Source organism: Palaemon carinicauda, chromosome 20 (assembly GCF_036898095.1).
Source record: "Palaemon carinicauda isolate YSFRI2023 chromosome 20, ASM3689809v2, whole genome shotgun sequence".
In the NCBI taxonomy this organism is placed as follows: domain Eukaryota; kingdom Metazoa; phylum Arthropoda; class Malacostraca; order Decapoda; family Palaemonidae; genus Palaemon; species Palaemon carinicauda.
Window position 1 is genome coordinate 42,580,720 of NC_090744.1, and position 26,795 is coordinate 42,607,514.

Below are 26,795 nucleotides of genomic sequence, written 5' to 3' on the forward strand. Positions count from 1 at the left end.
CTTTACCAAAGTGTTTGCCGTAGTGTCATCATGGGCTCACAGGAACGGCATTCGTCTCCTCAGATACCTGGACGATTGGCTAATCTTAGCAGACTCGAAGACGACCCTTCTTCGTCAACGAGACACGCTTCTCGAGTATTGTCAGGATCTGGGGGTCTTGATAAATCTTAAGAAATCATCACTGCTACCTTCGCAAAGACTGGTATACAGTATAGTACCTTGGTATGATGATAGACACCATCCAACAAAAAGTCTTCCCATCAGACGAAAAAGTACACAGACTGAGAGAAGTGGCTTCGCCCTTTCTCAAAAGGGAAGTTCTACCGGTCTCTCGTTGGTTGAGTCTGTCAGGGCACCTAACCTCTCCTCCGTCTAGTTCCAAACGGCTGCCTCAGGATAAGATCCCTGCGATGGCAGCTAAAATCCATGTGGAACCAACACTCAGATCCACCGGACACTCGAGTTCCTATTACTCAAGAACAAGTGACGGACTTGCGTTGGTGGGTGGCAGACAAAAACCTTCATAGAGGTCATGATCTTCTCGTCCCTCCTCCGCACTTGATGCTCCTCACAGGTGTATCAAGGGGGGGGGGGGGACCTCACTTGCTGCATCACATAATCTCCGGCCTTTGGTCAGAGTCAGAAAAGTACCAGCACATAAATCTCTGAGAGATGAGAGCAGCATACCTAGCTTTTCATCAGTTCTAACAATTGCTGGCAGTTCACTCTGTCATGTTGATGAGCGACAACACCACAGTAGTGGCCTTACATAAACAAACATGGCAGTACCTTTTCACTGCCTCTATGTCATCTTGCAGTAAAGATCCTCAGAAGAACTTTCTGTGTCCCTATCAGGTCGCTTCATTCCAGGCAAGAGGAATGTGCTCGCAGACAATCTGAGCAGAGCGACTTAAATAGTAATCTCTGAATAGTCTTTGAATCATCAGATAGCCAAAAAAGTTCTGACTTTGTGGTGTTCCCTGATTGTAGACCTATTTGCAACATCTCTGAACAGCAAGCTTCAGCTGTACTGTTCTCCAGTCCAGGACCCTCAGGCTCTATGGCCAGATGCATTTCATCAACGGTGGGACAACATTGACTTGTACGCCTTTCCCCTGTTCTGTCTGATGAGAAGACTGCTCAACAAGACCTGAGTATCCAAAAGCTCCACTATGGCATCATGCAGAGTTGGTGCCGGACCTCCTGCAACTACTAGTAGATCTACTGAGAGAGCTTCCTCCATGACCAGATCTGCTCAAACAACCACTCGCAAGCATCTTCCACAGAACCGTACAGTCGCTTCGACTTCATGCCTGGAGACTATCCAGCATCTCCTCTCTCAGAAGGGATTTCCACGACAAGTTGTGGAGAGAATGTCCGCATACTTGCGTAAGTCCTCAGCCTCAGTGTACCAGGCAAAAGGGAGAGTCTTGCATGGTTGATGTCATATCGTTCCTCTCGATGCCTCTATACCAGTAATAACGGAATTCCTTGTGTACGTTCGGGAGGAAAAGCTCATTTCAGTCTCGGAGGTGAAAGGCTATCGCTCAGCCTTGATCCTCGTCTTTAAGCTGAAAGAAGTGGACATTTCCTCTTCATTGGAGCTTTCTTTACTCATACGGAGTTATGAGATCACTTGCCCTCATTCAGAGATTAGGCCTCCGCCTTGGAACGGGGTTCGCGTTTTGAAATCCTTAAAAGGACCTCCCTACAAACCATTATGCCATGCAACTGACCGAAATCTCACTTTGAAGAACCAAAATCTCACTTTGAAGACGGCGTTCCTGCTCGCTTTAGCCTCGGCAAAGAGAGTCAGTGAACCTCATGGCCTCCTATATGACATTGCTCATTCAAGGGGATGGGGCGAAGAGACTCAAAATTCAAGGGTACTGGACCATAGAATCGGGCCCTTTCAGATTGCAATTCTTCGTTCTGTAACCAATGACCCAGATCAGATCAGTTGTTACTATGCCCAGTGATGCGTTTGAGATAATGTACTATCTTAAATGCACTGCAGCAACACGGCCCTGACTAACATCGTTGTTTGTTAGCTCCAGTAGGGTAAAAAGGAGGATCATTAAAAACACTCCCTTATCCTGGATTTGCCATGTGATTGAAAGAGCCTTAGCTCCTGATCGTCCTCCTGCTCAACAACCGAGAGCCCATTGTGTCAGGGGCATTAGTACGTCCTTGGTATTCAAACGAAACTTTTCCGTGTTGCAAGTATTACAAGGGGGTGAGTGGAAAAGACAAAATCTCTTCACAGCTCATTATCTAAAAGACGTGACCCACAGGAAGACTCGATACTTTTACTCAGCAAGTGGTTTAAGAATACCTCAGGCTCCTTCATGGACAAGTAGCAGTTGGTTGAGGGCATTGGTTACCCGGGTTAAGACTGGGATGAACGAGAGTATGTCTGGCTTTTCCTTTCTTTCCCTTCCCCTCCCTTGGGGTACAGCACCATGGGTCCCTCTGTAAGCTGGCTTCAACCTCTGCAGGTAATTGTCACTTCCCTTGTATAGCTTAGTATAAGTCATAATTTTGTATGCTGTCCACGTCCCCATGGTTTTCTGCAAGGTAAGCAATGGGAAATATCTTACTATTCCTATATATACTCAGAATGTGTTCGTAGAGACGTACAAACTCTCATTACAATGAATTGCTCTGGCCGCTACTATACTCAATTTGTATATTTAAGTGAGGTGTTAAAGTTTTTCTTTAGACCACAGTCATATACTGTACTAGGTAAAACTGGGTCAATGTCCATGCCAGAATTAGGACTTCCACCTACAGTATATACTGTAGAGTGAGTCATACTCATAAATAACGGAAGGTTTGTTAGTATGAGAACAAATGACAAATTCGTAGATAATTTGTATTTTTCCCTAATACAAACTTGTAGTTATGTATATAAATTGGCCTGCCATCACCTGTCCCCCAGAAGTCCTGCCTGCAATAAAAATTGACGTCTCTTACAGTTGTGAGAGTATATATAGAGTTGGGTGGGTACCTTTAGCCACCCCTGGCCTACCTGCTCAAGCTGTTAGGCAGGGTTGCCAACTTGCACTTTTAATCTAATGGCTACCTTTCAGCTGAGCCGAAAGAATATCCACATAAATAACTGCAGGATTTTATTAGTTAGGAAAAAAATACAAATTATCTCCGAATTTGTCATTTTTAGCTTAAGTAAGCTATTGTTTGAATTACCTTGACTTCTTGTTTCTTAATTCCCATGCTTACTGTTTTTATTTCCTCTCCACACCTTCCTAGACCCAGAAACCTTCTCTTCTCTGCTGACTGTGTATCCTTGAATTTCACATAATGTTTATACATGTATTTGTATGTTCTTGTGTTTTTTATTTTATTTTTTAAACACTTTTTTGAAAGAATCAAGCTTTATGATATAAAATCTTTGTTTTTTCAGTTTAGCAGAGGCGTTGTTGTTCCAGACCCCAAAATCCTTGCCACTGTATGCAGCACTACAAAACTGTTAACAGCAATTCATTCTACCATCCCAGAGCAATTGCCAGCCTTTGTACATTTTGTTGACCAAAGCTTGGCACTTTTACGCAGGTAAAACTCCTCATTTACATTTATCTTTATACTTCATTTTTTTGGGTTACTTTTTAATTCTATTTGACTGGAAAATAGAAATTATCAATATACTGTACAAGCAAAATTTTAGTGTTTGTTCTTAATCTGATATTAAACTTCATCCTTTAATACAACTAGGATTTCAGCAAAGCTGGAAACTTGGCTGTTAAGATTTTTAACAAGGTGATAGTTACTAGTGGGTAGTAGGCAAAGCCCTGCCCCCCTACTAGCTGATCTTCACAGGCTCCAACTCACCTTACCATGTTTAGAACTTTGACACCTATTAGTTCACTAGTGGTGTGTAAATATGATGATGTTAACATGCATATATCCACTGTGAATGTGTGTACTGTATAGATAAATTATTTCAACATTATACATTTATGCTTGCTGTAAGATTGAGATGGCATTGGAGAGGAAACTGAAAACTTAGGATTAGTTAGATACAGTATTTTATCCATCTTTTTAAGATACTGGTTAGGAAGGAATTAGCCATGATATGGTTCACTTCTTAATAATTTGAGCTCAAGATCGGTCTTTTTATTAATCATAGTGATAACAGAGTATCAGAATAAACATTTATTAAGATATAAAGTTCTTTCCTTAATTCTCTTAATGTGTTTTAATACTTTGTCTAGCAATGATTGTGAATTCTAATGAAATGCCCTTATAGGTTGTCACAGGCAATGCGGCCTCCTAGCAGCCTGGTGGCTGCACTTCTAGAGTTTTTGGCTAGTGTTGCAGCAGATGAACCAGAACGTATTTGGTCAGAACTTGAGGGCTGTCCTATGCTACCATACTTTGTAGCGCCACAACCAGTTGCAGGTAATTTCATTACTGGGCTTAGAATTAATATTTTGTTTTGTTTTGCCTCAATCCATCGTGTTGTAGCATTATTTTACGGTTAAGAGCTAATAGCCACACTTCAAAAGCAATTAAAGAGAGCTTCCACGTCATCAAGTAAGTACATCTGGTCTCTAAAGAGCCCTTCTTGTATAAGGAAATTCCTTTTTTGTCTATCTGATTATTGAAGCAAAAGGAACGATTTAGTCATACAAAAGAACACTAGTCATTTCCTCCATCGCTCCATCAGTTTTTGGAGAGTAAAGTCGTACAGTATCAGTTTCATTGACCATTATCAGAAGTAGTAGTCAGTGATTACTGCTTTTTTTGCCAAGAAATTTTGTCTGCTTTGCAGTAACAGCATGAGTTAGTTTTGAAGTACAGTACAGTACAGATATAGAATCACCGTGAATTAGATATATTTTATTTCACTGAACCTTACCTTGGAGTCATCATGCTAATATAGAAGCTACTGGCATTCATAATGTTAGCATGATGACTACAAGTTGAGTATTGAAATAATAAATGTCATTATTAAAATTTGTTTTTAAGGTGCCAAAAGGGGCAAAAGTGACCCATTTCTCGGTTATCGTGCTGGTGGTCTTCGGGCTCTTGTTTGTGGCGAAGAAGCTGCCTCTGGTTCATATCCAATACTGAAATCCTATACCAAGCTGCTAACTCAGGCTATTAAGGTAACCAGATTTTTTGTTGTTGTTTTATTACATTATTATTATTATTATTATTATTATTATTATTATTATTATTATTATTATTATTATTGATACACTAGTAGTCTAACAGGAGGGAAACTACAGCATTAGTAGTGTGGAGCCTCAGGTACTCAACAATTGTGTGCCTGCATTCATTGGAACCAGTGTTAAGAGGAACATAAGTTCTCCCTACTCATGGAAATCATATCACCTTAATGCTCTCATTTCTTATTCATTCATATATAATGTCCTAGAGACATATAATAGATCTCTCGGTGACTAGCTTGTTCATTTCACATAAATCAGCCAACACTTACATAAATGCACATGCCTTGCACTGTAGATGATTCATAAGTACCACAGGCTCCAGATGTCACATTTGCTGTTTCTTCAGTACTGAAGTTTTGGCTGTCAAACATGTGAGTAAAGGGTGAATGGATACTCGGAGGTCACAGATGTGATGGTTTATGATAACATTGATAGGCTTTCATTAAAACTTTTTATATAAGAAAGTCTGTACAGTATCTCTATTTTTTCAGTCATTATTGTAAAATTATAAGGAAAAATGAGAGCAAAAAAAAAAATGAGAGGGAAAAAATTAAAAGAAGCTAGACAGTCGAGTAGGAAGAGAGTAAAAGTTAATGAATTAGATTAAAAGAAAGAAGGGATTTTGACTGGTGGTGGAATGGATGTTGCAAATAACTTCTAATTCTTTCAGCAGTATGCTGCATTAGCCCCCACTATAAGTGGTAACTACTTTATGCTGTACTAATTATGTAATAAATACTGTTATGATTTTTGAAGGGTGGTGTTGGAGGGGGCAGTGTTGGAGGAGGCATAGTTTTCATGTCGCGGGAGGTAACAGGAGCCATCATGTGTTGGTGCTATAAGGATTATAAAGAAAGAGATTCAGTATTAGATGAATGCTTAACACTTCTTCATCATACCTTGGAAGCCTCTGAATTGAGTAAGTTTTGGTTGATGTTTTTAATGTTGGACAGGTGGAAATAAATCGTGAAGTTGTATTTAAGTTTCATATGTAATAAAATGTGTGAATAGGAAATTTTGTGTATACTGTAGTTGTATTGTTTACTAATATTACATTAATTTTTCAGATAGCTATTTGCGAGATTTGGTAGTTCACCAGCTTGTAGATAAAAGTAGTGCTGGCCAGACCTTGTTGTCAGTCGTTGTTAATGGGGCTAGTTTTGAGTCTGCATTGAATCAACCAACTCATTCTCCAGTCTCTACCCATGCACGAAGGTTGACACGTACCGCCCAAATGGGTCTTTCTATTTTACATAGGTAAGAATGTTCATTTCTATTTAGTTTGAACAATTGGATTCTTTAATCTTATATCATACCTATATCATTATGTTCATATGTAACTTTTTACTTTTCAAATGGATATAACTAAAACATTTTAAAATTAAAGTGAATTCCTTATCATTTGCATCTTTTAGATTGTTTGTAAAGTTAATGTTCATTTCTTGTTTTATGTACAGTATACATGTACTGTATTGTCGGGCATTCATTGAGAACTTGTAATATTTTTATTTTCTACCGTATTTTCTAATTGCTCACTATCTGTTATAGATGTTAAAGTATACAGTAGATTACCGTAGCCACCTTTGGTGAACACTTTTCTTGAAACTTCTTTTTCTTCTAAATCCTTAAATTTTTAATGTAAAAGGCCTTTGTCATTTGTAATCTAGGGTCCTCCTTGGATGGAAACATTGTTTTCCACGGAATTTTGAGAATCTCATTTTTGGGATTTAAAGGTTGTTGGGAAATTTTTTTCCAAAACTATCAGGAAATCATGAAGTTAGGAATTTATTGTATGGCTGTTTCATTCTATCTTTTAATACAATCATCGAATACATTTCAGGCTTGTTGGTGAAGAAAGTAGCATAGGTGGTCTCAGTCAGCTTCTCTGCGCTGCACCAACTCCTGGAATAGCACTTGGAGGTGGAAGACAGATGAAAGGGAGTGGTAGTCCTCCTCACCTTGCTCTTACAATAGCGTTATACGTACATCAGAGGTTAAATCCTCGTCTCTCGTACCTCGCCCTCCTTACTTTAACGAGATTTGCTCAGGTAAGTTACATGACGTAATTAAAGATTTATGAATATGGTGTCATTGAAAACAAGGAGTTAAAGCATTCTCTAGAGTAACGTTAGATATAAGAAATTGATTATTTGATTGTAATGTTTTCTTGGAACGTTATTTTTATCCCTAAATTTTGCAGAAACTGGATGTCCCATTAGTGGCTTGTTTGGGAAGTGAGGCTGATGGCATAAGAGATGCCTTACTTCGTAGATTAGACTCTGATACTGAAGACGTTGGGGTAAAGGTAGCACTGTTACGACTTTTGAAAGCCTCAACCACCAAACAGCAAGGCCTTACCAATGCCTTCCTAACTCCTCCTGAGAAGCTTTTAGATCCACTTACTTCCCTTCTTACAAATCCAGTAAGTGTTTTTATGTCACTGTTTTGAAGCACTATCATCATTGAAAATTGACATATGGCATAAGTTTAAATGTCTTAACTTGTTGAGTATGCTTCCACAGAAAAGGCAGTATGCCAGATGCAGTATATTTAATGTGAGAAAAAAAATATTCCAAGAAAGATAAAGTTAACAAAGAAGCTACTTTTATAAAAATCTAAAACATGACAATCTCCTCAATTAAATACTATGGGAAAATAGTTTTGTTTCACCACAAACCTATCTCAGATATACAGCCCGTATCCATGTTCCAGTATTTAAAAGCCCACACAATGCAGTATTTTATCTAACAAAAAGAGAAGAGTGATAGTACTATGGTTTTTAGTTACCTGGGTCCGTAGTGTCGTATAGGTAAATAACTCACTTTTTGTGTGTTTGTGGTGCTGTTGATAGGCCACCAAGATTTTCAGTGTTTTTCCTTTTTCTATTTATCTATTTTCCAAGACATCTCCCCCAATTTTGGGGGTAGCCAACATCAAAACTAGGGAACAAATGGAGACCTTTCCTATCTGTGCTCCTCCCAGTCTGACGAGGGATTCAGCCGAGTTTGGCTGGTACTGCTAGGATGCCACAGCCCACCCTCCCTCATTATCCACCACAAAGGAAGTTTCACAGGCTGAATCCCTTACTACTGCTACCTCCGCAGTCTCCAAGGTGACTGGAGGAAGCAGCAGGGCCTACCTGAACTGCGTCACAATCGCTCACCATTCATTCCTATTTCTATCATGCTCTCTTGCCTCTCTCACATCTATCCTTCTATCACCCAGTGCTTTCTTCACTCCATCTATCCACTCAAACTTTGGCCCTCCTCTTGTACTTCTCCCATCAACTTTTGCATTCATCACTTTCTTTAGCAGACAGCCACTCTCTATTTTCTCAATATGGCCAAACCACCTCAATACATTCATATCCACTCTAGCTGCTTAATCATTTCTTACACCTGTTCTCACCCTCACTACTTTGTTCCTAACCCTATCTACTCGAGATACGCTAGCCATACTCTTCAGACACTTTAACTCATAACACAGGCTCCTTGATGGACAAGTAGCAGATGGGGGAGGGCAGAATTTAATTCAACCATGGTTAAGTCTGGGATGAATGACGAAGAATGACTGGCTCTTTCTTTCATCTTCCACCCTATGATGTAACAACACCTGTGGTACTTTGCAAAGCTGTCCTCCGCTGTCTGTAGGTAGAACCATTTACCTTGTGTAACGTGGTATAGAAAAATATACTTTTCACTTCCCCATACCCACTGGTGAGGTGGGATTGGGTAATGTGTATGGTTGGTTATAAGACTCCTATGTGTCTGAGAAATCTTACGTAGACTAGTTACACTGCTAGTTTCACACAATCACACAGATAGCTCAGGCTGCTGACCGTGCTTTACACGAATTGTTTAGCGGTGTCAGGGTTTCTCCCTGTTACGTGTGGAGCACTTACGGGAAAACCCTGGATCAGTGACCAGTCAGTTGGTTTGGACTTCCACCCTCCTAAGGGGTAAGTCAATCCCTCTAAATAGCAAGGGTTTGTATTGGTGTCGGAACAAATGACAAATTTGAAAGTAATTTGTATATTTCCTAACGATACAAACCTGTAGTTATTTATACAAATTAACCCGCCATCACCTGTCTCCCGATAAGTCCTGCCTGCAATAAAAAGTGACGATACAACACGCGTGTGTGTGTGTGTGTGTGAGCGGGTTAGCCGGTTACCGCCCCATCCCCGTTAACTAGCTGGTGGGTGGTTATACCTCACTAAAAATCTTATGGCTAGACTTCCAGCTTCGCATGAAAGTATAATCCCTATAAATAGCTCCAGGATTGTATCATTAGGAAAAATACAAATTTCTTTCAAATTTATCATATTACTTTTAAACTTTATTTATATTTTTATGAGATAAATGAGAGTGTTTTCGTCATGAATGGCCCATCAAGAACTATTGTTAATTGGCTGCTAGCGATTGATTTTTTAATCTCTATTTTGGCCTATAGGGTTAAAGATAATTTTTTTAATTGATAAAGTAAGGTAAATGGTAAGTTTGTCAATGAAAAAAAAAAAGCCTTAAACAATTAATAGAGCAAGGGAGCACAAAATCTAGAATGATAATTTTATTTTTTTTGAAAAGGCATCTTTGGGTATTGTACCTAGAAATTGTGCTTTTTATGGACAAGAATTTTCAAGTTTTAACATTAGTTTTTGTCGTAACTCTTTAGTATTTAGCTTATTTTGTAAATTATTAAGTATAGATTTTTTTATAAGATAATGGAAGTTGGAATAATTTTGTTCTCTGCTCGTGTAAATTTTCTCTCAACATTTAAAAACCTGCAATTGCTATTATAGTTCTAAATTTATCATGTAATTTACTGCCTAAAATGAAATATTTGTGTACAATTATATACAGTATTACTCTCATGTATACAGTCTTCAAATGAAACCGGTCAAAAGCTTACTCTTGCCATTGTTGAATTGGTCGATGCACTCTGGAGTGAGAAATATACCACTGCAACAGCTTACTTCAAAGACAAAGAAGAATTCTGGAATGCGTTAGGTCATCCTCTTATCAATGAAAAACCAGGTAAGTGTGGAGACTACTGTACTTAGATAATTGATTTGGGCAATCTAAATTTCAAAATAAATGCCTGAATGATCTCTTTTTAGTGTTGTTCTATATTTCAGAATGAAATTTATTAAAGTCTTGGAAGTAAAGCACAGTACTAGATGATTTTGTTGCTGGGTTGAAAATAACTTATTACTATTAGAAAATTTACCAAGCCACATTTCAACTCACTTAACTTAAGTGTCAAATGAAAGTTGTTTCTGCACAAATATAAAACCTTGCACCTTTAATAGGAGCTTGTTCCAACACGAAGTACTTACCTTGAACTACTTTCTTACGAGTATCTGGGATCTCCTCAGAAAGTAGTTCGAGGTAAGTACTGTTAGGAAAAATACAAATTACTGGGTCAGTCATATGAAGAGAATAAGAAGAAGTTTTGGAAAGAAGTGAAGAGAGTAAGGAAGGCTGGCGCAAGAATTGAAGAGACAGTGAAAGATGGAAATGGAAGGTTGTTAAAAGGAGAGGAGGCAAGGAAAAGGTGGGCGGAATATTTTGAAAGTTTGCTGAATGTTGAGGATAATAGGGAGGCAGATATAATTGCTGTTCCAGGTGTTGAGGTGCCAGTGATGGGAGATGAGAATGAGAGAGAGATTACAATAGAGGAAGTGAGGAGAGCACTAGATGAAACGAGAGTAGGAAAAGCATCTGGTATGGATGGTGTGAAAGCTGAGATGTTGAAGGAAGGGGGTGTGACTGTACTTGAATGGTTGGTGAGATTGTTTAATATGTGTTTTGTGTTGTCAATGGTACCAGTAGATTGGGTTTGTGCATGTATTGTACCACTATACAAGGGTAAGGGAGGTGTGCATGAGTGTTGTAATTCAAGAGGTATTAGTTTGTTAAGCGTAGTTGGAAAAGTGTATGGTAGAGTATTGATTAATAGGATCAAGGATAAAACAGAGAATGCAATCTTAGAAATACAGGGTGGTTTTAGAAGAGGTAGGGGTTGTATGAATCAGATTTTTACAGTTAGGCAGATATGCGAGAAATATTTAGCAAAAGGTAAGGAGGTGTATGTTGCGTTTATGGATCTGGAGAAAGCGTATGATAGAGTTGATAGGGAAGCAATGTGGAATGTGATGAGGTTATATGGAGTTGGTGGAAGGTTGTTGCAAGCAGTGAAAAGTTTCTACAAAGGTAGTAAAGCATGTGTTAGAATAGGAAATGAAGTGAGCGATTGGTTTCCGGTAAGATTGGGGCTGAGACAGGGATGTGTGATGTCGCCGTGGTTGTTTAACTTGTATGTTGATGGAGTGGTGAGAGAGGTGAACGCTCGAGTGCTTGGACGAGGATTAAAACTGGTAGACGAAAATGATCATGAATGGGAGGTAAATCAGTTGTTGTTTGCGGATGATACTGTACTGGTAGCAGACACAGAAGAGAAGCTTGACCGACTAGTGACAGAATTTGGAAGGGTGTGTGAGAGAAGAAAGTTGAGAGTTAATGTGGGTAAGAGTAAGGTTATTAGATGTACGAGAAGGGAAGGTGGTGCAAGGTTGAATGTCATGTTGAATGGAGAGTTACTTGAGGAGGTGGATCAGTTTAAGTACTTGGGGTCTGTTGTTGCAGCAAATGGTGGAGTGGAAGCAGATGTACGTCAGAGAGTGAATGAAGGATGCAAAGTGTTGGGGGCAGTTAAGGGAGTAGTAAAAAATAGAGGGTTGGGCATGAATGTAAAGAGAGTTCTATATGAGAAAGTGATTGTACCAACTGTGATGTATGGATCGGAGTTGTGGGGAATGAAAGTGATGGAGAGACAGAAATTGAATGTGTTTGAGATGAAGTGTCTAAGGAGTATGGCTGGTGTATCTCGAGTAGATAGGGTTAGGAACGAAGTGGTGAGGGTGAGAACGGGTGTAAGAAATGAATTAGCGGCTAGAGTGGATATGAATGTGTTGAGGTGGTTTGGCCATGTTGAGAGAATGGAAAATGGCTGTCTGCTAAAGAAGGTGATGAATGCAAGAGTTGATGGGAGAAGTACAAGAGGAAGGCCAAGGTTTGGGTGGATGGATGGTGTGAAGAAAGCTCTGGGTGATAGGAGGATAGATATGAGAGAGGCAAGAGAGCGTGCTAGAAATAGGAATGAATGGCGAGCGATTGTGATGCAGTTCCGGTAGGCCCTCCGATGCCTTAGACCACCGCGGAGGTAGCAGCAGTAGGGGATTCAGCATTATGAAGCTTCATCTGTGGTGGAATTGTGGGAGGTTGGGCTGTGGCACCCTAGCAGTACCAGCTGAACTCAGCTGAGTCCCTGGTTAGGCTGGAGGAACATAGAGAGTAGTCCCCTTTTTGTTTTGTTTCTTTGTTGATGTCGGCTACTCCCCAAAATTTGGGGAAGTGCCTTGGTATATGGATGGATGGACTTAAAATTTGTGATATGCTTTCTAATAGGAGTATGCTTTCAGCAAAAGTGGATTCAGCTGTTAAAACAACAAGGTGGTGGTGGTTTCTGCAGTACAGCACTCTCAATCAAGTGTTTTAATCTTTTAGATAATTTTACCTCTTCCTTCCCAGTGTTCCTATTGCTGAATAGAAGGAGGAAGGAACCACTGAAGCATACTCTGACAGAGTATATTGAGGCTTTGACTGATTCCTCTGCATTGTTATACACAAACCTGATCCTGCAAATGATTTTTGCTGGGAAGTACAGAGCTCCTACTACCAGTATTCGGTTTCATTTGAGACAGAGTACAAGAGCTGCTCATCCCTCATCAGCCTTGGGATGTTCCCAAGACGCTACAGTGACAACGTCATGTGAGATCTTTCTACTTGCTAATACTGCTCCTCAACCTAGTTCTTCACACATCTTGGTCATGATTGAAGGGTTACACCAGGTGACTTTTAAAATCTGATCTCAGCACTCGTACAAGTGCTGAGAGTTACATAGTATGCAAGCGGTTGTTGGCAAAGATATTCTTCAGCCAAGCTCTTTTGCATATTTTCTTCTTGGGGTAGTAGTGGAAGACGGTGCCAGAGACAACTACCTTTAGGGCAGCTTAGTAAATCGGTAGGATCCTGATTCTTGGGGTTTTCCCAGACACCCTCCCCATTAGATCTAACCAGCTGATGGTAGAGTCCCAGATGAAGAATCAAGCATGAGGACATGACGTTCTGACTCCCAAGTCCACTGCTGTGGAAGCTATTCTATGACCAGCCTCCAAGTTACATCGAGGTTTGATCGCTGGGTTGTCACAATCACAACAACAATACAACCTAGATTTTGTCTAGCCCAAGGACGAGGAAGTACACAGACTTAATCCAGTCAAATGCCAAGAACATAGACTCCTCAATGCACTTCTCACCTGCCTTATGTGCCATTCGAAACTCAGAGGAGAGAGAATATGGTTGCTTCCTGCTTCGCTAGATACGGGAGTCTTGAATGTGGATGTCTCTTCCGGTACATATGGGTTCGATGGTTGCAATGCGGTTCCACGAAGGAAGTAAACATCAAGGGGTCATGGTGGAAGAAGGCACAAACCTGTTTCCTCTTTCACCAATTAGTTACCACTAAGGACCCAGGCCCTTCAAGGATAACTTCTGAGATTCCCATCTCACATATAGCGACCCACAGGTCCGATCTGCTCCTTTAGGCTTTCCTTCCCTGCAAAGGCTCAACCAGCACTCTGTCCTTTCACCATCAACCTGTTCTTTTAGGAAGAGGGATAGTGGAAGGTAAGGCAGAAAGGATCCTGGAATTATGTGACTTCTTGCAGCTCCTGTTAGCGGGGATTGCTGATATCATCCATGATCTACCAGAATTTGCGCCCCCTACTGGCAGAAACAGAGGTGACATTAGGGCTGCCTGGAAGGTTCTCATACTCCTACAATCTACTCTTACCAATGGAATAATCGACGGAGAACTTGAAACCGGTCATCGATCTCCCTGCTTGGTTTCCTAGACACCATTCAGGATGGACACTGCTAGTAGAGTATGTTCTGTCATGGGAATGAAGACCATTCCATCCTTGCAGAACGAAAGACACGTATTCTCAGATCCATTCTATCTGTCCTACAAGAGGCTTTCTCTGTTGCATCTTTGGGTAAAGTAGCTACCAGTTTAAAGCCCAGTGCTTTGGTTTGGCTAACATTCCTTAAGTGTTCATGCAAGCATAATCTCTTTTGAGCACCTTTGATTAGGCCTTGTCTATCTATGGGTCTCGGCAATTGTCCATTTCTAATCTCATACAGGAGAATCTCTTTAGCATTGAAATAGGCTTCTATCCTCTTGTCTTGATCTGCATGTTGAGATATATCAGAAAACTTCCTTAGAATTCCCAGACAGAGGTTGGATTATCTGGTAATACCTTAGCATGACAGCTACAGGGGGCTCCCTGGAAAAATATGATCGTAGCAGCAGAGTTACTATTACTGTTCCTACACTACCTTCCAGATCGACATGTCTTCTGAGACTTCTTTCATTATGAGAATGCTAGTCTTGCATGGGCAACTTCCCAGCTATGGCTTCAATAGTTTTTGAAGCTTTACTGGTTAACAACCATTGTTCTCCTTACCTTTGGATTGCATGGCAACAGAAATATGGGACAATCTACCTTGTTAATGTACTGGTACAATGAGTTTTGTTGTGAGATATCCTCTTCTTTCCATGAATCTACTGTCCACTGATATGATGGAGGATGGATGAAGTGCCAACCTGAGTTTTTTTCCATCTAGGAGATCTGATTTTTGGGGAGGAACTCTCCTCCTTTTCAACCTACTAAGAATTCTTGAAATACTATTAATGTGCAAGTTTTTCAAAGAGTTTGATAAAGCTCTTAGTAGCAATGATGATCGACCATGCTTCCATTCATGGCCTAAGTTCACAAACCCTTCGGTAGCAGGATACTCTTGGAAGCAAAAGTAAAGATAGAGCTGTGAAAGGTTTTGCAGGCAAGGGCTCTGTTTGAATAAACTTGCTCAATCAACAGAGTCCTGCTGTAGGGAATTTTGTTACTTCTACAATATTTAGTGGCATGGGGCTTTGGTTCTCACCATCTCTCAGCTTTCTTGCCATGCAGTAGAACAGGAAACTTCCAGGGTTATACCAGTCCTATACTGTCAGTAGAGTTCAAAGACTCCTTCCAACATGTCTGGGAATCCTAGACAATTACACCTTCCTGCCTCTCTTTTCCATGTTTTGGCAATTTTTCAACAGTTAGTTGAAACATCAAGTACAGTTAACTCCCCGTTAACACGAGTTATGTTCCTGGAGATATATTAACATAAATCATGTTATCGGAAAATAATTTCTCCATAAGAAATAACGGTAATAGGGGATGTTATGTTCCTCAACATTGGGAAAGTCTATCTATTTTGGGATTTGGTTATGATGAAACTTGAACTAACACATTATTGATATATTTGACAGTCACAGAAACAATAAAAACACACATTCTTACTCTACATATATTTGTTTTATAGTAAAATACGTTATTACCCAGTGGTAGTAGGTTGGCCAGGCCATCAGCCACCCGTTGAGATGCTACTGCTAGAGAGTTATTGGGTCCTTTGACTGGCCAGACAGTACTACATTGGATCCTTCTCTCTGGTTACGGTTCACTTTCCCTTTGCCCTACACATACACCGAATATTCTGGCCTATTCTTTACATATTCTCCTCTGTCCTCATACTACTGACAACACTTGAGATTATTAAACAGTTCTTCTCTCAAGGGGTTTACTACTGCACTGTAATTGCTCAGTGGCTACTTTCCTCTTGGTAAGAGTAGAAGGGACTCTTAGCTATGGTAAGCAGCTTTTCTAGGAGAAGGACACAAGAAAATCAAACCATTGTTCTCTAGTCGTTGAGGGTATACTCGGGCACACTATTCTATCTAATTTCTCCTCATCTTACTTTGTTAAAGGTTTTGTAGTTTATATATGAAATATTTATTTTAATGTTGGTACAGTTCCTAAAATATTTTATTTTTATTGTTAATTACTTATATTATTTCCTCGTTTCCATTCCTCACTGGGCTATTTTCCCTGTTGGAGGCCCTGGGCTTATAGCATCCTAGTTTTCCAACTAGGTTTGTAGCTTAGCAAGTAATAATAATAATAATAATAATATGAATAATAATGTACATTCACACACTGACCCATTACTCTTGTTACCACTTTTGGCTGTCGCTTGCCTCTCTCCTGTACCCATCCTCTCTCACACACACACACACACACTCTCTCTCTCTCTCTCTCTCTCTCTCTCTCTCTCTCTCTCTCTCTCTCTCTCTCTCTCTCTCTCTCTCTCTCTCTCTCTCTCTCTCTAAAATCTCATGATTATTGATTTACAATGAATTTTATATCAATAAGTATAGTATATCTTAAAGTTGATAAAAGACAATGAACAAAACTATTTTATGTACGAATGCACAATGCTACTGCGTATGAATATCAAACACAGTATTTTTCTTATATTTTGATAAATAAATAACATTGTAACATATTTTTTCTTTCAATCTAATGATTATTTATATATTAATTTGATATCGGTAAGAACATATTTAGGTTAAACATCACAATTTACTGTACTGTTTGGTAAGTAAAATGCACAATGCTACTACTTGAACATATTAAACACATTAGTGATTTTTTTTTCCATTTCGGTAATTAAATAAAAGATCGTAACATATTTTGCCTTTTAGTCTAATGGATATTTATTTAAAATTAATTTTATATCAATAAATATATATTCAAGTTAAAAAAGCAATGAACATTACTTTTTGGTATGTACGAACGCTCAGTGTTATTACGCATATCAAACACATCAGCGATATATTTTCTTTCATTGCGATAAATACAGTAAGTAACAGATGGTAAAATTTTTTCCTTTTAATGTCATACTTATTTATTTACAATTAATTTTATATCATGGTTTTCATACATTTTTTTTTAAGCTATTATTATTCATTATCATATTAATCTCTCTCTCTCTCTCTCTCTCTCTCTCTCTCTCTCTCTCTCTCTCTCTCTCTCTCTCTCTCTCTCTCTCTCTCTCTCTCTCTCTCTCTCTCTCTCAGAGGTGCCTTACTATACACATATAAAACAGATTTAACAGAAATCTTTGTTTCATTAGAAAATGTTAGTAAATACATTAATCTTTTTTTTTCTTCATAAAGTGTTTGATAAATACTACACACAATATAAACGTTTACTTTCCTTAAATCTATGTTTGATCGTAGGCAGGGATTAAGACCCGTCATTCGATTTCATCAGCTCATCTGTGGCTTAATAGCCAACAACATAACGTATATGAACTGAAAGATGTGTAAAATAATCTTGGTTTTCGATGTTATCTGAACTTCGTTTCATAATTTTTGTTCTTTTCTATTATTAATTCAAGATGTATTTTAACATCAGCAATTACCAATTGTTTTTATTTTGGTGTAATTGTGAGCTGTTTTCAAGGTCCCGACGGTATCACTTTTATGCTTAACAGAGTATTGTTGACATGATTTTGTTTCGTATTACGTAATCCTTGAAAGAAAGAACAACACTGTTCAACAAACTTGACCAGTTTCATATTAAAATGTGTATTGAACAGTAACAATAACAGACAAATCAGCTGGTAACGCTGACGATCCACAGCCATCTACGAATGCTATGTAAACAAAGATGTTGAATATAAATGTTTATAAATGTAACCATTAAGTTTATTTTATACTAACACAGTATAATTTTTATAACTTAATTTGTTATTTAAGCTTACAAAATTTTTCTATTTTATACTATCTTAGAGCAAACTACATTCACAAATAAAGAGCCACGATGTACTGTAAATATGCTAAATTATAATCATCTACATTTACAAGTATGGATGTACATTTATTTGTAAAATTATATTATTTGTTTTGGTACTACATTAAAAACTAAAATTTATTTGGTTGTCAGCTCAAATAGATTCATATTAACTTCTTTCTCTCACTCTTGCTCTTAGGCGGGAAATTCAACTCGCGTAACATCGGACATTTCGTTGTAACAGAATATATCTTAATAAATTTGAACTCGTGTAACTTCGAAATCGGGTTAACAGAACTCGTGTTAACGGGGAGTTAACTCTGAATACCGGCACCTTGTTAAAGTTTTAACAGCAGAATCCAATGCTGCAAGTTGTTGGCGGCGGCATGTACTCTGAATATGGCTCATAAGACCAATTCATGCCCTGAATAATCGAGGGCATTGATCACACTGAATTGGGGGAGGTGGTTGTTGTTAACGAGCTCTTTCTGCCTGTTGCTGTTTTTTAGCTAACAGGTTGGCTCTTCTATTCTCTTCAAAGAGGTCCATGCCCACTTTAACTTTGCTTCTCCACTCGTTCTTGTTGCTTGCTGAAGCTTTGAAGGTGTTGGGGTCTATGTTAGCTTCCTTGAGGGATTTCTTGATTTGGTCTTTAAATCGAAGGATACAGCAGCGTCTAGGGTAATTACCTGTATTTAACTCGCTGAAGAGTATTTTCTTTGGTAACCTTGCGTCCTCCATGCGCATCACATGGCCAGACGATCTTAGGCGGTGTTTCATGATCATAGCCTCGACGCTGGTGACGTTGGCTCTCTCAGTTTTTTCTGGTGGAATTGTTCGAGTTTTTTTAGGTCCCTACTATAAAGGGTCCAAGTCTCGCATGTCTATAACAGGGTAGATACTGTAATGACATTACTGTATATACCATCACCTTTGTATGGGTAGTTAGATCTTTGTTCATGAATAGTCGCCCATATGCAGTGTGGCCAGCTTGTAACCTGTTTTCAATCTCTTTGGATGCGGTGCTCTGGATGGAAAAGATGCTCTCCAGGTGGGGGAAGTGTTCGACGTATTCAATGGTAGTTCCATCCATGGTGATGTTAGTTACTGGTGGAATTTCCCCTGCTCTTGGCTGGGCCAATATCTTAGTTTGGCCTTATTGACTGTTTGGCCAAAACATGTGTAGGCAGCATGGAAATTATCCACCGATTCTTGTAGTTCTGCTTAGGTGTGGGGTAAGGCAGCATTGTCATCTGCATACTGGAGTTCTGTCACATTGTTGGTGATGCGCTGAGATTTGAGTCTGGCCAGTTTGAAAACTCCTCCGTGTAATCTGTATTTTATCACAACCCCTGCGTTGTTGTGGGGTACTTCATATAGCATGGCAGCTAAGTATAAAGAGAAAAGGGTCGGCACCAATACACATCCTTATTTTAGTCCACATGTGGTTGGGAAACGGGCTGACAAGTTGCTTTGATGGAAGCTGTCATCCCATCATGTAGGACTTTGATCATGTAAACAAAAGGCTCAAGGATTCCAAAGCGATTGAGGACAGACCACATGGCTGTTTTTGGTACGCTGTCGTATGCTTTTTCAAGGTCGTAGAAAATTAGGAACATGGGTTTATGCTGTTCTTTTGATTTTTCTTGTAGTTAGCAAACACAGAAAATCATGTCCATGGTTTCTCTAGATGGATGGAAACCACACTGGAATTCTGGCATGATTCTTTCTATTTAGTAGTCCTTGCTAAGACCTTCCCTGCAATTGATAGCAAGGATATCCCTTTATAATTCCCACATTCTCTTCCATCTCCTTTTGAATATGGTGACAAGGAGCCTGTGTTTCTAATCATTGGGGGCCTGCTTTTCCTCCCATGATTTTAGTATGAGGGAGTGAAGACGCATCTTCAGGACTAAACTGCCATGGGTCAGAAGTGCAGTGGGAATGTTGTCCGGTCCTGCGGCCTTCCCTTGACATATTTGTTGTAAAGCTGCATTGAATTCTTGAAGTGTTGGTGGTAGGGACATCCATAATTGGGGTGGATGTTGTGGCACATTTCGGAGGAAGTCTTGTTGGGCTGATGAGTTCCTGTTCAGTAAGATGTTGAAATGTTTTACCCAATGGTTCTGTATCTCTTTATCTTCCGTGAGGATGCTGTTGTCTGCTGCCAAGAGTGTCCCTGCAGCAGTGTGCTTTGGTCCAAAAAATTTTCTTTTTGCCTGCACAGAAGCTTTTAAGGTCCCTACTGTCAGCATAACCTTGTAGGTCTTGAGCTATTTGTTGCCGCCATTTATTTTGTATTTCTCAAAGCCTGGCTTAATACTGACGTTGCTTGTGCACATTTAGCCTTCTTTTGGTGGCAATTAGGGTCTTGGTCGATTTATATGTGAGCTTTCCGTTTGGCGTTAATAAGGGACTTAATATCTACGTCGTTGTTGTGAAACCAGTCCTGGTGCTGTTTGCTCTGGTGGCCGATTACTGTTCTTGCAGCTTCATTGATGGCATCTCGTAAGTTAGTCCATTCAGCGTCGATTGATGGTTCTCTGGCTGGTAGGTTTTGCTGGATTACTGCTTAGATAGCTCAAGATGTATCAGGATCTTTTAATTTATCAGTGTCGTATCTTCTGGCTTTGTTTTGTTGGATATTACGTAGCTTCCTTTTGGTGATTAGTTTTAATTTTGTGATGAGTGGCTGGTGGTCTGTTCAGCAGTCATCGGCTCCAGGTATGCTTCTCATCATCAAAACCTCATTTATGTGCTATCTAACAATGGCATGATTTAAGATATGCCAGTGTTTTGATCTAGGATGTTTCCAGGTGGTCTTAAATTAAATTGGAAGTCTGAACTGTATGCTTGTGATATTTCAGCACAGAGACCAAGGATGAGGAGGCCATCATCATTGCAGTTTCTCATGCCTTGCCTGGGGATTATGTTGTGCCAGCGTTCATGGTCTCCCCCCATTCTGGCGTTAAAATCCCCTAGGAGAAGGAGACGGTCCCCAGCTGGAATTTGGGATATGGCAGTTTCAAGGTGTTGGTAGAAGGCACCTTTGATATGGTCTTCCGCATCTAGTGTTGGGGCATACACTGATACTAGTGTGATGAACTGTTTTTTCAGGAATGGTAGTCTTAGGGAGATGATTCTTTCATCAATTGCATGTGGTGTCAGGTTATGGGCTTTTACTAATTGGGTCTTAACTGTAAAGCCAACACCCTGGGAACGGTGGTCTTCCTGGTTATTCCCTTTCCCCCCAAAAAAGTATACCCTGACCCAACTTCTGTGATTTGCCCTTCGCCAGATATTCTAGTCTCACCGAGAGCAGCCACATCAACGTTGAATTTGGCAAGTTCTCTTGAGACTATTTCACGGCTGCATATACGGTGCGTCATTGGGTGCAGCTACCCAATGACAGGGATGGTGTGACCACCAATGTTTAGCCCACCTTTTATTGGACCTTTCTCAGTTGGGGTGAACAGTGGTACTCCTGGTTGGGCCTGCTCAGTCACAGGTGCAGGACCGAGTTCCTCTGGTCATGTTCATAGGGAAAGCGGCCATCACATGCCTGTTGCCAGTCTGGGCTAAGAGTTTCCAGCTACGCCAAGCCTACTCCCACCACCCTTGTCCCATCGCCACTGGTATTTTTAGGTAGGGTTAGGAGAAAAGGGAGAGAAAGGAAATAAAGAGGGTGTTAAAGAGACAATAGTTGGACTGAAAAGGCCGTTGGCATGCCTACACACTCTGGCTCCACACCTTCCTCCTGCGGCTCACGTGTGACATGCAAGACTGTGTTGTGGAGTTGCATTGGTCTGCCGATTATCTAGTCCACCAGATCTCGCCTTGCAGCCAGACCAACTGGCATGGTTTTATTTTGGAGTTTTCCTTCTCTTAGCCTTTACTTTAAGTGGTATACCCCACAAGGCAGCAGAGAATACATTTAATAGAGCCAAACAAAGCTATTGTATAAGACACAAAGTAAGTGAAAAATGAGGAAAGAAAAATAAAAGCCAGTTCTAGATAATTGGGATAATGTACAGTATACCTGTACTCCTATTAAAGGACTTGGATTTGTATACTTTAGGTAAGAAAATACTAATTCTTAAAAAATTTCTGATATTGTAATTTATAACTGATTGCTAATGTAGATACACTTTATTACTGCACTTCTTTACAGGTGAAATGAGTGATGCAGTTGCTGGTCACACACTCAGGATATTAGCTCACCAATTGTTTGCATCAGAAACTGAGCCTCGTTCCTCGCTGAAGAATGTTATGGATAAGTTTTGTGATCCAATGAATGGAACTATATGTCAGTGGTCTAAGGTACATGGCACTTTCAGTTATATAAAAGATAGCTACAACCTAATTGCTTTTTTAATATTTGTGAATCAAATGTAGATCATGTAATATTGTGAATTATTTAGACGAGAATTATGTAGGTAAATTAATGTAAGGATGAGTTAATTGGGTATAAAGACTTTTAAGTCATTGAATTTCTGGGTATTATTTTGTCGTATTTCCCAAGTGACATTCATTAGTAATTTTTTAGTAGTTGGTTGTTTTTATTAGATAAAATTAAATGACATTTTTAAAGATTTCTCCTAACATATTTAGATGTTAACTAAGTTCCTTTTGGTATACAAATTTTACTAGTTGTGTAACATTTTATTTTCTTTTGACATTATTTTCCTGCTTTGCTTTTCCAGTTCCACTGCCTTTTAATTATGTGATATATTTTTACTTTCAGCATATTATAAAGTACCTAGAAACTGATTCTAGTTCTGATAGTAATGTCCGAGAACTATTATTACCAGCATGGCGTGATTTCCTGGTAGTATTGGTGGCCAGAGCAAAGACTTGGCTTCTCACTAAACAGAAGGTTAGTTAAATCATACTGTATTAACCATAAGCATTTTTACATTTGTTAGGACTATCGGACAGGTCACAATCTGGTATGTGGATATGTCATTTGCCTGACCCCTAATAACATTAGGGGACAATTCAGAGTTTCTTTAAAAGAAAAGTTATCTGTAAATATTTTGGGGAACAATATTTTTTCTGGTTATGGTAAGAATTCTTGTTTATTTTATTGTGTAGACATACCTTAGTATGACATTGTCAGTTTTGTAAGACTTTTTCAGTATAAATGTTATCTTTCCTTTTCTAATTACTGTACTATTCTTCGTGTGCTGTGTAGCATTACTATTAGGATACCTACCCTATCTCCTCGGTATTGCATATCCTTTATAATGAACATGTATGTGTCTTGACCTTGATATTCATCTCTTTCCCAACTTGAAAGGAAATGCATAATTTTACAAAATATTTGGTATTTACTCTGTATATGTCTATTGAAAATTTTCTCCACCCTCTTCTTACCAACGGTAAAGATTATGCAGTTAACACTTGATTTTTGTGGTCCTAAGAGACCACACAGCTCCTACCCAAAAATAACTTTTTCCTGTCAAAATCACTTTCTGAAGTTTTGTTGTTTCAATTTGTACTATATATAGTCTTGGTACTGTTATAATTGTTGGGTTTTAAATTTATCTATAAAAAACAGAAAAGCCAATGTAATTTGTTTTATTGATCATCATTCATTTTATTATTTTAGGTAACTCTTGCCAGTGACATTTTAAATGGGCTGGTTTATCAGCTAGATGGTCGTGTAGTGGATGAAAAAGCAACAAACCTCCTGGCCCAGTTGTATTTAGCTCTTGTCAAACATTGTGGAAAGTAAGTATAAAACAGTAAATGAAAATCATTGCTGGTTGCTCTTATTAATTTACATGGTTTACTTTGATTTTTTAAAATTTTAATAGTAATGTGGCACTCATTTTACTTCTATGAAACTTAGTTGACCTGAGGTTTACATTGTTTTCTTCTCGAAGCTAGCTAAATGTCGATATTACCCTAAAACATAAAATTTCCTATTTTTTTTCACTGTAATTCCAATGCCTCTAGTGTAGAAGTGTTTTTAAATATTAAACTTAGCCGGTGAATATATAATAGCTGACGTCTCGGACGGCTCGACAGAAACACAAAAACTCGCAAGCGATCGCCATGAAGGTTGCGGGTGTGCCCACCAGCGCCGACTATCGGCCAGATACCGCATATACTTGTAAACAGCTCCAGTTCTTCTCTGTCGGTCTTATCGACAAGTTGATTCCGCTCGCTGTTGACCTGGAGTTTTCGTCATTTTTGGTGAAGTACTTCTTTTTGGTTGTTTTGAGCTTTCGCTGTGACAGGTGTTTTTCTCTTCAAGTAAAACTCTTGAACCCTTTTTTGGCTAGTGTTTATTGTTGATGACTTTGGATTTGTTTTGGATTTTCTTTGACTGTTCAATATGGCTGACCCCTCTCCTATCCATGGACCTAAATTTCGCAAATGTAATGCTAGGGATTGTAACAAACGTCTTCCCAAGGCCTCTCTCGACACACATACTGTGTGTTCTAATGTCCGGGGTAAAACCTGCCAATTAGGAGATCGGTGTGATGAGTGCGTGGTCTTGTCGGAATTCGACTGGCTTGAATTTGATAAATATTCTCGTAAGCTGGAGAGAGATAGGGTGAGGAGAAACTCCTCTAGGTCGTTGGAATTTTCCTCCTCCCATGCCCCTGAACCTAATCATTCCCCTGTAGTAGTTGTTCCTGAACCCTCTACTAGTACTCATGAACCGTCCATGCGGGATATGTTGCTTGCCATTCAAGCTTTAGGTGAGAGAGTTGAGTCCTTAGCATCGGACCGTAATCAACTCATGTCAGATGTGAATTTATTGAAGTGTCAGAGTGCCAAATCAGAAAATCGTGGTGATAAAGTGATAAGTGCGCAAAGTGTTTTTAGTGTTGCGACCGAGGGTTCGTCTGTTCGTGCTTGTCGTTCCCCTAGTCCGAGACCTCTTTCAGGCTCCCCTGCACCAGGGAGAAGTAATGTCGTAGGACTTAAGGGGACGAGAGGCTTTAACCAACGTACAGACGTTCCCTCTTTGGTATCGGGCGTGTCTCGTCAAGATCGCCCCTACCATAAGACGAGCGAGGCTGTTTTCTCCTCGTCATCCGAAGGCTTCTCGCAAAAGAAACCTTGGCGCAAGGTTTCTAGACCCTTGAAGCGGAAGTCAGTCCCTTCAGGACAGGTCCAGCGTCCTGGCTGTAGCCATTGGGACAGCTCTGACCCTTTGCAGTCGTCGGAAGACTGTTTGCCTATTAAACGTAAGCGTAACACGGGCTCCGAGAGTCTCAGTAAAGGCAATGTTTTACCGACACAGACGTTACCATCGTCTCGGCCCGTCCCGACTCCCGTTGATCCTAAATGGGTTGTCCTGCAGGATATGCAGACTAAGCTTGCCTCCCTTATGGAGGTGTATACCGTTGAGCAGGTTCACGATGATCCTCGCCGTTACGCTGATCAAGATTCTGGCCGTCAGCCGCCCAAACGAGCTTTTACTCGTCCTTTTGACGTTATGAAACGTGATGTCGGTAGTTTGTCACATCAGTCACGTGACTTGGATCCTCACTCGCTGCAGTCCCGTGTTGACTTTCAGCCGCTGCCGCAGCCTCGTGTTGACGTTCAGCCCCTGCCGCAGTCTCGTGTTGACGTTCAGGACGTTCGCCAACCAGCTCAGTTGCCTCGTTTTGACGTTGAGCGTCAAGCACCGCAGTCAAGGGTTGTTTTGACTGCTCAGTCTAGGCAGTCAAGGCAGTCTCGACGTGACGTCGAGCGTCCATCAACTCCTGTTGTTGTTGCTGGTCAGTCCTTTCAGCAGCGGCATGACGTCGCTTCCTCGACTGCTACTGCTGCTCCTTTGCTTGTGGACTTTGCCTGTCAAGCATTGCCACCGCGGCAGGTCTCTCCTTTTCATGAGACTCGACAATTGTCGGATGAGGTTCCTTCAGATGAGGATGTTGCTGATCCTCCGCCTACTGATATTCCTTTGGGCGTTTTATCAGACGGAGAAGAGCCCAAAGCTGCTCTACCCTCTATGGACTTTAAGAAAATCATGATGATTTTTAAGGATCTTTTCCCAGACCATTTTGTAACTTCTGCTCCTCGTTCGCCTCCGTCAGAGTTTGCGCTAGGCCTAGCTGCTTCGAAGCCTTCTTTTACTAAGCTAGTGCTCTCTCGCTCTTCTAAGAGGGCTTTACGTTTGCTAGGCGACTGGTTGATTACCAGGAGGAGTTTGGGGAAGACGGCCTTTGCTTTCCCTCCTTTTAAACTAGCTTCTAGAGCGAGCGTCCGGTATGACACGGGAGAAGTTCTCGGCTTGGGAGTCCCTGCCTCTGCCCAGGGAGTTACTTCTCAAGCCTCGTAGACTCTCCCCGTCGCCTGGCCATGAGACGCTCTAAAGTTTGTTGGTCCTCCTCGGACCTTGACCATCTCCTTAAAGGGGTTTACAGGGCCTTCGAAGTTTTTAACTTCTTAGATTGGTCTCTAGGAGCATTAAGCAGGAAGATCTCGTCGGCCGACCAGGATGTTTCCGTGCTTATTATGTCTTGCATGGACAAAGCCATCCGTGATGGCTCCAATGAGCTCGCCGCTACCTTTACGGCTGGAGTCCTGAAGAAGAGGGAGACTCTTTGCTCGTTCCTTTCGGCAGGAGTGACTCCCTGTCAAAGGTCGGAGCTTCTCTTTGCCCCCTTATCATCTGCCTTGTTTCCTCAACAGTTGATCAAGGACATTGCAGCTTCGCTGGTGCAGAAGGATACACACGACCTGATGGCGACTTCTGCTCGCAAGGGTGCTCCTTCATCGTCTTATGTCGTAAGACCCAAGATCGATACCCCAGCGACTAGGTTTAT

At 40.2% G+C, this 26,795-nt stretch overlaps 1 protein-coding gene across 1 annotated transcript in view; it reads left to right on the plus strand.

Annotated features, from left to right (window-relative positions):
• LOC137660305 (nucleoporin NUP188-like) overlaps positions 1-26,795 on the plus strand; it is a 132,119-nt gene that overhangs the window by 40,836 nt on the left and 64,488 nt on the right. The window contains exons 5-15 of the mRNA XM_068395100.1: positions 3,425-3,573; positions 4,268-4,419; positions 4,990-5,129; positions 5,952-6,114; positions 6,263-6,452; positions 7,036-7,243; positions 7,396-7,617; positions 10,078-10,231; positions 22,175-22,323; positions 22,748-22,879; positions 23,615-23,736. Of these exons, the coding sequence (XP_068251201.1) occupies positions 3,425-3,573; positions 4,268-4,419; positions 4,990-5,129; positions 5,952-6,114; positions 6,263-6,452; positions 7,036-7,243; positions 7,396-7,617; positions 10,078-10,231; positions 22,175-22,323; positions 22,748-22,879; positions 23,615-23,736 (1,781 nt within the window). The remainder of the gene's footprint in view (positions 1-3,424; positions 3,574-4,267; positions 4,420-4,989; positions 5,130-5,951; positions 6,115-6,262; positions 6,453-7,035; positions 7,244-7,395; positions 7,618-10,077; positions 10,232-22,174; positions 22,324-22,747; positions 22,880-23,614; positions 23,737-26,795) is intronic.